Source organism: Elephantulus edwardii, unplaced genomic scaffold, assembly GCF_000299155.1.
Source record: "Elephantulus edwardii isolate Elephantulus edwardi_28Jun2011 unplaced genomic scaffold, EleEdw1.0 scaffold00002, whole genome shotgun sequence".
NCBI classification, from domain to species: domain Eukaryota; kingdom Metazoa; phylum Chordata; class Mammalia; order Macroscelidea; family Macroscelididae; genus Elephantulus; species Elephantulus edwardii.
In genome coordinates, this window is record NW_006399752.1 from 20,600,593 (window position 1) to 20,612,360 (window position 11,768).

At 39.6% G+C, this 11,768-nt stretch overlaps 1 protein-coding gene across 1 annotated transcript; it reads left to right on the top strand.

Moving 5' to 3' along the window:
* The first annotated feature begins 671 nt into the window (after positions 1-671).
* Positions 672-6,781, top strand: HS3ST5 (heparan sulfate (glucosamine) 3-O-sulfotransferase 5). Its single transcript, XM_006879024.1, has 2 exons — positions 672-811; positions 5,813-6,781. The coding sequence occupies exons 1-2, from the start codon at positions 705-707 to the stop codon at positions 6,741-6,743; spliced, it is 1,038 nt and encodes a 345-aa protein (XP_006879086.1). The 5' UTR covers positions 672-704; the 3' UTR covers positions 6,744-6,781.
* The last annotated feature ends 4,987 nt before the right edge of the window (positions 6,782-11,768 follow it).

The following is an 11,768-nucleotide window of genomic DNA, read 5'->3' on the forward strand; positions in this document are numbered from 1 at the left end:
GGATATTACCAAACATTCTAAAATTCATTGAAATGTAGCAAGGCCACCTAGCAAGGAGATCTAGTCTGAGCATGTTTTCAGAATTCAAGGCTGTGCTGGCAGACGACAGGAAACATCAGGTTATGTGCTAGATTTCTTTTTTTTCCCTCAAACCTATGGAGTCCTGATGTTTGCTGCTGAAAATTTAAGTAAAGCAAAAGCATAGTTTTATTTTTGCCTACTTCCCCCATTGACAATTAAAACTTAACAAATTTCTATATGTGCTCCATTGTTCTGAAACAACACTGGCTGGTTACACAGCAAGTGTGTCCCAAGTTAGCCATTTTGCTAGTGTTTAACTGTGAACAAAATAAACTCTCTCTTTGTGTATATATGTATGTAATAGAGATCTGTGCATTTTATTATTTTTTAAAGGCCATAAGGGTTTGTGTCCAGTTACTACCTTCTTCCTGCATTTAGCATTTGACCTTAAAACATGAGCCAGAAAGAGGAAGGTAAGTTTTGCTAAATAGTTGTTAAATCATTAAAGTTGTCATGAGTTAAAGCTTTTATGAGTATGTCTTTATGGTACCAATTAATTGCCCTTATTTTACCCTAGTGGTCAACTTTGTGACAGCCACCAGTCTATAGAGATGATGGCTGATGGAGTCCCCCTTTCTCTCTGTCTCTCAGGCTGCAGGAGTCCTGAAGGTTGATGGAGGGCCATGCTATTCAAACAGCAGGCGTGGCTGAGACAGAAGCTGCTTGTGCTGGGAAGCCTTGCTGTTGGGAGTCTCCTGTATCTAGTTGCCAGAGTTGGGAGCTTGGATAGGTAGGTAATTAAGCACATGTTTATGCTCACGTGAATTTGAGTGTCTCTTGAATGGAACCCCCTTGGGAATATAATTTCAGATTCACCCATTTTTCTTCCTCCCTTAAAATCCTCAAGAAACAAGCTTTTTCTGCAGTACTGACTTTTATTTACTGAGCCTTTAAACAAAAGAGATCCAAGTTGCTCAAACGAAGGTGTTTATCAAGATCCATTTGCATTCTGTGTGCACTGACAATTGTTTTCAGAAAAGGGATAAAGCTGCATAGAGTGAAAATGCCATTTATTAGAGCTTAGCATGGTGTGCACATATCTGATGCTGACCTCTGCCATAGCAAAACAGCAGTGATGTATTTATGTGTCTTCTTCCTGAAATATATGAGTGGACAATTAATGTGCTAGCAGGAGAATTAAAGTTATGTATGAGCCTATAAAGGAGCTCATCAAGTTTGGAATCCATTGCCCTGGAAAGAAGGCTGCAGGCTTTGGAGTTTTAACTATGTTAATTAGCTCCAGTTTTCAGAAGCTGAATTACCAGGCAAGGAAGCTGTCGCTCAGAGTAATTGCCCAGAAAGCAATGGAAAAATCCATGGAGAGGAAATTACTGAGCTAGAGTTTGGTTCTAAAGAGGCAAACACTTGAGAGGTGCTGGACCTCCAGAAGTCCAGCATTATCAGCTGGCTCCACACTGAATGTCTTTAGGATTGTCCTGTCCCCAGTGCAATTGGAAAAGACAAAGAAGTGAAAACCTGAAATGTGAAGCTGCTTTCTGTGCCCTTTAAAATCAATTTCTTGCACTGGCAAGACTGAACTATGTTCTCCATTAACTCAATTCCCATTGTCCCTGAAAATGCAGGCACATTTTAAAGTGAAAATATATATCATCCTTTCAGTTTTCCTTTTCTTTCCAAAATTTTTAATCTGTACATTCTATCACTTGGATATTTAATAAAGACTATACAGTGCCTTGTTTTTCTTCAACCAGAGCTATTTTTAATTGACAGACTGAGCCCTTTTGATGTTTTTTAACTCAAAATTCCTGAGTAAATTTACTGCTCCTTAGTTGTTACCAGGGGAAATTGAAAGTGTATGACTGACCTAATGCTTAGATATTAGTGAAAAGCCTTTACGATGTGCCACTTCCTATGACCAGAATGAGCCTCTTACATCAAGTATCTTTAGCTATCATCCAGTCCTTTACTTTTTATTGAGTTGTTGATCTAATGAATATTAATGCACTTGTTATTGTTAGGTGCTGTCGAGTTTGAGACGACTCATAGTGGCCCTATGAACAAAAGACCTGAACCCTGTTCTATCCTATGCCATCTTCACACTTCCTGACTCACAAGAGCAGCAATCACTGTGTCAATCCACATGGTTGAGGGTCTTCCTCTCCTTCGCTGACCCTCCACCCTTCCAGCATCATGTCCCTCTCCAAGGAATAGCCCCTCCTAGCAACATGCCCAAAGTATGTGAGGTGAAGCCTCATCATTCCTGCCTCCAAAGAGCACTCTGGCTGCCCTAGATACTTAGTTTATGAGTCTTACTTTTAAGGCTCTAATATAAAGTTTTTCTTGAAATTGGGTTGTCTGATACTCAAAACATCTTATTGTTATCTAGTTGATTCTGATTAAAAGTGGTCCTGTAGAACAGTTAACTATCCCCTAACATTTCCAAGGCTGTACTCTTTATGAATGGAGTTGTGGTAGTGTAGTGGTAAGGAATTGTGCTACCAACCCAAAGGCAGGTGGTTTAAATCCACCAGCTGCTCCTTGAGAAAAAGATGGACCGTCTATTCTTGTGTGATTTACCGCCACTGAAAACTCGAGAGTCAGGTATGAGTGGGTTCCAGTTCCACAGTGCTTAACAATAACAACAATCATTATGGAATATATTGCCATATCTTTCTCCTAGCTGCTTATGGATTCAAACTAGAAGTCTTCTCAGTGGACAGCAAAATGTTTGACCACTGCACCACCAGACTCTTTGGATTACCTAGTAGGCATTTGCAATGTCTCTCATTTGAGAGTTCTAACAGAAAATTGAAATTAACATATAAATACATGTTAGACCTATCTCTAAGTAACTAAAGACATCCCACTCTGGGAGACTGAGCTCATTTACTTCTGAGACTAAGATTGTATATTGTTTATCCTAGGAACTATTCCCAGAATCCAAGAGGGAATTAATACGATATTTTCTCCTAGCCTGATTAAGGAATCCCAGTTGTAATTATTCTGCAGTTGTATGAATTCCCAATGTAGAAGGAGAGGAAGCAAGTAAAATGACCCTTTGTAAAGATAGGGAAGGAAGTTCTGATCTCATAGTCCTAGGAAGTTACTCAGCTAATCAAAGGCAGTGAGTGCGTCTCTGGTTCTAATCCACCGGCAGCTCCTTGGGAGAAGGATGGACCAATCTCTTCCTATTCTATTTAGTCTCTTGTTGGAGGGTCAGCCATTGATCAATTCTGACTTGATGGCAGTATGTTAGAGATAGGGAAATTCTGTTCCTGCTCAAACAGGGCACAAAGTCAGCCTCTCTAAGCTTGAGTTCTGCAAGAGAAAGAAACCTATGGAAAGGAGTTTGAGTGCTATTTCCTCAGTTCACCCAAGAATGATACTACAGTTATTCTATATTCATAGGAAAGAAACCCATTCAATGGATGCCTAAAGAAATTAAGCATGGTAACTAAGTTAACTGAGTTAAGGAAACTAAGACTTAACTCTCAACCAGAAAGAAAAAAGAGTTGAAAGGAGAACCTTTGATATTTCAAACAATGTCACAGTTACATACACCTTTGGTTATTAATATATTATAATAACAGATGCAGATAAGTTTTTCATTTTCAAAATCTTTCATTAAAAGCTACAACGTTGATTTACTACCAAATTGTTAAAAATATTACGTGCTTCTCTAAGATTATAACTGTGTTAAGCTTCTTTTTTATAGTTGTCTCCCACAAATATTCAACAATTGTCATGATTTCTTCTTGAAATTATAAAAAGCAAATAGCACAATAAAGCATGTTTAGATTTAATCTAAACAAGACACAGTCCAAGTTCTCTCTCTTCAGCCTCACAAAATGGTCTGGGTATGACCTTAAGGTTTTTTTTCTCATCTCCCTTTAATAAAAATCAAACAAGAGGTTAATAATAATAATAACAATAATAATAAATAATAATAATACAAAAGGGTATCTTGGGAAAATCAAGCAACAGCCTCATTACTACAGAGAAGGAAACACAAATTATTAAGACTACAAATTATAATTGGAAGCATGAGTTGGAGAAATTGGTTTGACTGTGTTCTTCCATTACTAAGTTGGATAAAATGCCTTCCAAGATCAATTTAAAGAATCTGTTATGACTCTCACTTTAGTTTTATTTTTAAGCCATGCTCAAAAGAAAACACAATTTTCTAACCATATATAACAGTCATGTGAAATTACCTATTTAATCCAGTCTCGTATCAAAGCTGTGAGTATTAGACCACACTAGAACCTGGTAGATGCAAATGGCTAAGACATTTGGCTGCTAACTGAAAATGTGGAGGTTCCTGCCAAAGGTGCCTTGCAAGAAAGGCCAGGTAACTGAAAACTTTTAAAAAGTACAGTTGCACTCTGACACATACAGGGAACCATGCAGTGAATAGTGCTACTAACTCAAAGACCATGCTTGTCTGGCAGTTCAAATCCACCAACATCTCCATAGAAGAAAGGTAGAATGGATGGAAATCCAAAATCTCTGTAAACATTCAATAAAATTAATAAAATAAAATACTAAAAAAAAAAAAGGGTGAACAGTCTTCTCTCATGCAGTCAACAACCTCAGAAGCCCAGTGGAGGGTGTTATAACTATGAAACAGACAGACAAACTTTGCTTATTTTAGTTGTCACGCCTTTTTGTCTCAAAGGAAAGCAGAAGTATCTGTTTCTAGGGTCATGCTAAAGTTGAAAGCACCCTTTCTGGCTATAGCCATTGGATTATTTCCCGTGTACAAGAGCTCTCATTGCTGATTTAAATGATCTTGGCAGTGAGGATCTGAGAGTTTTGGCCCCTGGGTAAGTTCCTGTTGATTTCTGGTCTCCAGTGTGATATGTGATATACAGTTGATGTCAGTTGGGTTTGTTCCTGCATCTAGCAAGTGAAATCATAATCTTAACCTCTTCAGAAGGGAGGAAGGGGGCCAGAGAAAATATTGTCCCCTTCCAGGCTTCTCCAAAGCCAAAGACAGTCATTGTCATAGAATGAAAAGCTTAGCAGGTGCCCGAACTGGAACTTTGCAAGTTGATGATGCAAAGAGTCAAGGGCAGAGACAGAGACCTCTATTCAGCTCAGAGCTTTTTCAGAGCCATGTGAATGCTACTGAGCTGCAAGAAAATCCTCCCCTAGGAACGCCATGGCTTCCTGACTGACCTTCAGTCTCCTAAATGAAGATCATAGTGTCCACCTTTTCATGTTTTCTAATCCATGTTCATTCGTGATCTATTAAAAACCTATTCGTATGGAGTGTGCCACTTGTCTGTCCTGTTCTTTGAGGTTAAGTACACACTGTAGTCGACTAAGCGCTCGGTGAATAAAAATTTTAAGGGACATTAATTTAAAAATAATAATAGTGAGCTCTCTTGCCCAGTCGTAAGTAATTGCACTGCCAGCACAAAGTCAGGCTGTTCAAATCCACCACCTGCTTCCCAGGAGAAAGATGGGCATTCTCCTCTCCTGCAATTTACTGCCTCTGAAAACCTGCTAGAGAGTCAACTATAACTCTGTTTGGACTCATAACAAGAGCAATGAAAAGTCTTGTGTTTACTCCACCTAAGATACATTTGCATTAAGTAAAATTTCCCATATCTGTGGATTATGGATTGTATGTATTGGTTATGGATTCACTGGCAGTCACTGGTTTTGTTTATGTGCCGGGAGTCTTGCTCGGGCTTACTGGGGAACTAGAAACATGAGAGTCAATTGCAATGAGCTTTTTCAAGTGTGTCTCTATTGCTTGCAGGCTCCAGCCCATTTGCCCCATCGAAGGCCGATTTGGAGCCCGCAGTCAGGCCGATTTCCCACTTCGTGCCCTGCAGTTCAAGCGTGGCCTGCTACACGAGTTCCGGAAAGGCAACATTTCCAAAGAGCAAGTTCGCCTTCATGACCTGGTGCAGCAGCTCCCCAAGGCCATTATCATAGGAGTGAGGAAGGGAGGCACCAGGGCCCTGCTTGAGATGCTGAACCTCCATCCTGCAGTGGTGAAAGCCTCCCAAGAAATCCACTTTTTTGACAATGATGAGAATTATGCCAAGGGCATGGAGTGGTATAGGAAAAAGATGCCCTTTTCCTACCCTCAGCAAATCACGATTGAAAAGAGCCCAGCATATTTTATCACGGAGGAGGTTCCTGAAAGGATTTACAAAATGAACTCATCCATCAAGCTGTTGATCATTGTCAGGGAGCCAACCACAAGAGCTATTTCTGATTACACTCAGGTGCTAGAGGGGAAGGAGAGGAAGAACAAAACATATTACAAGTTCGAGAAGCTGGCAATAGACCCGAATACCTGTGAAGTGAACACAAAGTATAAGGCAGTAAGAACCAGCATCTACACCAAACATCTGGAAAGATGGTTGAAATATTTTCCAATTGAGCAGTTTCATGTCGTCGATGGAGATCGTCTCATCACAGAACCTTTACCAGAACTTCAGCTCGTGGAGAAGTTCCTAAATCTGCCTCCAAGGATAAGTCAATACAATTTATATTTCAATGCCACCAGAGGATTTTACTGCTTGCGATTTAACATTATCTTTAATAAGTGCCTGGCGGGCAGCAAGGGGCGCATTCATCCAGAGGTGGACCCCTCTGTCATTACCAAATTGCGCAAATTCTTTCACCCCTTTAATCAGAAGTTTTACCAGATCACTGGGAGGACATTGAACTGGCCCTAAAAATATGTTGTACAACACTGTGTGTTGTCCCGGAGACATACAGTGTCTCTCTCTTAGATTAAAATATGCACTTTTCCTAGACAAAGCTATCCAAGTCATTTTTTTCATGTATACTTGTATAAACATTGTGTGTGACCAAATATAAGATCAGTTCTCTTTTTCTACTAAAAATGTACAAAATACAATTGCTCTCAGCATAGTTGCGTCTTTTTAAGCTCTTTATGAAAAGAAGAGGGGATGGTCTTAGGGGAAAGTGACTTTAGTTCATTCTCAAAGAGTCAATCTTCCTTTGACTTGGAAATTGTCACCCACCCTCTCCATAAATTTAAGCCAAAAGATTTATGTGTGAAAAAAGTACCAATGGCTTTGACACTGCAGGAAAGAGAAGATTCAGTTATGCATTTTTATTCTAAGAGAAAGCTGGTTCTTCAAGTCAGTTGCCCAGTTGGTACTAGGAAAACAGAAAATGCTATTTTCTTATTATTTAAAGAATGTCTTATCTCATAAAATTGACATTGTTCCAAAGTTCCTGTGATGATTTTGCACTATCGTTTTCTTGTATGAACCACAGTGTCACTTGTAGCATGTCAATCACACATTGGAAAGTCAAGTCCTTTTAAACCATGTTGTATGTCAAAAAAAATGTTGTGTACATAATGTATATGGTTGTAAATACTGGTTTCACACTAAGTAATTCTATTTTGTAAACTGAATATGGCTATTTAATTTATTGTGAAAATTAAATTTATTGTGGTATTTAAAAGTGGAATGGATTAAAATTACTCTATGTACAACCATTTTCTTTTCTTTAAAAAGAAACAAACCCAAAATTTATTTTGTTTTACCTACCCCTGCTGGTACCCAAAATCAAAGCTATCTATGTGCATATGAGAATACTTAGAAAGATGTGTTCTTCCATTGAATTTTCATAGCCTTGAGAAAATAATATTTATGAAATGAGATTGAATGTATTTTTCGGAAAAGTTTCAACCATCTGGCTATCTGGTATAATAGCCACGTCAAAGAACCTAGTGCTGCTAGCTCCAGCTCCTAGCAATTAATTTACTTGCAGTAGCTGCTGTGCCAGGAAAGAGATGAGGAATTCTTTAACAGAATCAAGGCATTCTGTTACAATCACAAATTTATCTGAACCTTTATCAGAGTCACACCAATAGAGAGATTAGATAAAATAAGATTAGAAAACTTGTGTGTCTATAGTCAAAGCTGCTGAAGCTTCAAAAATGAATACAAGGTTTCGGAGTTCATTCTAGATGAAACTGTTCCAGTCTGCGCTGAAATGATCAAACTGCATCGTGTTGCTATTACTAACACAAACATATGGCTCATATTCCCATCCAGAGAAATTAGTTCTAAATTGAGTGCCTTGCTAACATCAGACACACTTTTGTGTTATGCTTAAATACAATTCAGGAAAACGTGGAAGGGGTAGAAACAAAAACAGGATGGATTTTTCACAATCACCATTTCTCATCCAGTGGAAGTTCTGGCTGCATAAACTTCTTATCCAGGGAGTTCTGTTCAACATGACATTGCAAGTTCCTAGAGAAATTGGTAATAGCAGTGAATTCCCCATTGACTAAAGTAAGTATGGGTTTTCTCCATGTGTTGCTTATCGTGTCCCATGATTTGATGGTGAACATCTCTGGATAAATAGCCCTTCCCCTCTGGTGTCAGTATATATTGCTTCTCAAGCCACAGCCTTTGTAATCACCTGAAGTGTTTCAATTAATCCCAGTGCTGTTCTCTCAGCATGAAACAAGCATGACACCAGCACATGCTGGCAAGTGGGCTTTCTGCTCACTCTGACTTAGGAAGTGAGTTTCAGATCCAAATGTTAGTCACTTCTCCCCTCACCCATGAAAGAAGTTTACCGCTAATATATCTATTCCCTTAGCTCTGCTAACTTTCAAAGGCAAATCTTTGAAAATGCATGCAGGGACATAATCACTGTTACCATTTTTGTTATGTACCATCGAGTTGGGTCTGACCCATAGCTGACCGGTTTTCAGAGGATGTGCCCATCCTTTCCTATGGAGCAGGTGGTAGATTTGAACCGCATACCTTCAGGATTGCAGTGTAGCTTCTTGCCACAAGGCCACCAATTTGCTGTTCTCGTGAGTTTTACTATAATTAGTACTAGAGCACTACCTCATATAGTACTGATGTAATCAAAACACCACAAGTGGGGCTTTCACAGAAATTATTTGTCACCATTTAGGAGGCAGGAAGTGCTGATTCAGAGCAACAGCTCTAAGGGAAGGTGTTTTCTTTCAGTTCTGGGGGAAGATTTTTTTTGGTTTGTTTTGGAGTTTTTTGTTTCTAGTGCTTCTTCCCATGTCTTCCCTTTCTCTTCATTGGTGAACCCGTGAAATGTAGAATACAAGTGATCTGCTTCCTTAGTACAATGATGGGACATTTGTTGTTGAGTACCAAAGAGTCGGGACAGACCCATAGCTGACCCTCCGTCAGGTTTTCAGTGGCATTTCATCACATGGGAGGAGACTGCCCATGCTTCTCGCATGGAGTACCTACAGTGGAGCAGCTGGTGGCCTCCAACCACGTGCCTTTGGGATACCTCAGAAGTCAAAAAATCCAGGCTAACATTACACATTAACTCTTAGGACTTGAAAAGAATTGTCTTTCAGATTATCTAGGCGATGACTCTGCTCTCCAGACTCTGGATCCATGCTTGCTGGGTTAGAAATTTAGGCAGACATGTCCTTACTGTTGGAAACAGGAGTTCATGGTAAACCCTTGAAGACTCCAGTGGTTGTGGCCTTAGACCTGGAGGACTGAAGTAGCTCTGTTTTTCATGCTTCATGTGTCTTTCATTTCTGTTCCCTAGGTCATTGGTCTCTTAGATTCTCAGTTTCTTTGGGCTGGTTCAGCCTTTCACCTGCCCGGGCAACGATTACAAAGGTCTTTACCCCTACTGATTAGTCCATTGGGAACCCCACTCCACCTGTAAGCTTTGGCCCGAACTGCTCAGCTCTCATACTGGGAGTTTGCAAATCCAACTCCACCAACTGCCCAGAGGCTCCCTGTTTCCCTGGGAAGCCTCCTACCTGAAGGCCCATAGCTTTCCTGCATCATGTGTTTGCCCACCTATCACAGTGGTCTCCTGGTTCTGCTGCCACTGTTTCTCATTGTCTGCAATAGCTGCATGATTACACCTTACTGCACTCCCTCCTAAGCACTCTTTTGAATTGCCTTGATGTCCATACAGCCTCTTTGAGACAATCTTTACTTTTACTATGTTACTACTCTCATTGCAATCCAGTCCAAACCAACTCTTAGCTGACCTTCCATGGGGTTTCTGAGGCTGTAAATTACATGAGAGAAGATTGCATATCTTTATCCCAAGGACTTCCTGATGGATTTGAAGCACCTGAGAAGGGCAGCCTTTGGGCTAGCAGCACAACTTCCTGTGAACTACACTACCAGCATACCCTCTTGTTGTTTGGTGCCATTGAGTCGAGTACAACTCATAGCTACCCTTTGAATAAAAGATCTGAACCCTGTTCTATCCTCACACTTCCGGACACACAAAAGCCCATTGAAGCAGTAACCATGTCAATCCACCTGGTTGAGGGTCTTTCACTCTTTTCACTGACTCCCTATCCTTTCCAGCATCATATCCTTCTCCAAGGAATAGGCCCTCCTAGCAACATGCCCAGAGTCTTGCCTCCAAACAGCATTCCGACTGCACCTTCTCCAGGACATATCTTTTTGTTCTCTTAGCTATCCATGGGATATTCAGTGCTTTTCTCCTACATTGTGACTAAAAGGCATCAATTATTTTTCTTTTTTTTTATTTCCCTCTGTTAGGAACTTTAAAAAAACTTCTCCAGCCTTTACCCATTACCCAATTCCAAAACTTCTCCCACATTTTATGTATTTGTTAGAGTAGTCCCTATCTCTTGGTGCCAAAAAACTTTGCATTCGTTCTCTAAGAGCTGATTTAATGGAAATACCACAGTATTACTTTACCAAACAAATTTGTTCTTTTACAATTTAGGGGCTTTAAGTCCGAATTCAGAGCTATGACTGCAGAGAACGCTTCCTCTGCAAATTTGAGAGAAAGTGTCACCCATTCTACATAAAGTATTTCAGAAAATAGAAAAAGATGGAATCCTCCCAGACTCATTCTATGAAGAAAACATATCCTTTATACAAAAGTCAGGTAAAGACACCACCAAAATAAAAAATTATAGACCAGTGTCTCTCATGAACATAGATGCGAAATGTTTGAATAAAATTCTGGCTAATCGGGGAAAAAAAAAAAAAAGACTATGACCTGAATAAGGGTGCTTCCACCCAAATCCCTTTACAGCTGATTCACATTGTGGCCCTGATTAAATCATTACCTTAATTACAAGATCACTGACAATCATAATCAGGCCAGAATGATACATTTTTGCAGACACAATTTAATCTATGACAAGCACTCTACAACCAATTCAGTTTTATTGTTGTGTACCACTGAGTCAGAACCGACCCATAGCTGACCCTCCAATGGGTTTTCAGAGGCAGTTAATCACATGGAAGGAGAATGCCCATCTTTTTCCTACAGAGCAGCTGCTAAATTTGAACAGCATGCCTTTGAGTTGATGGCCCAACTCCTTACCACTATAACACCAGAGTTTCCTTGACTTTATAGTAGTGACTGTCAAACCATGCCCGAGTGGAGCACTGAGATTTTAAAAACCTGGCCAAGATGTTTGACAAGTAAAAATAAAACATGGCAATCGTTTCTCAAACTCATAACAAAATTGGGTGGGGGAAAGGACCGTAACAATTTCGTTCATCAGCCTTTTTTTTGAAAATGTTTGCTATTCCTCCCAATAGTGTATATAGCAGAATTTAGTCTAAAATTTTGTTTTACTAACTCTTAATTTAAAAAGAACCCTGAGCTGAACAACACCTTGCTTGAACATGACTGGGTAGTAGAAGAAATAAAAAATGAAATTAAAAAGTTTCTTGAAACTAATGACAATGAAAACA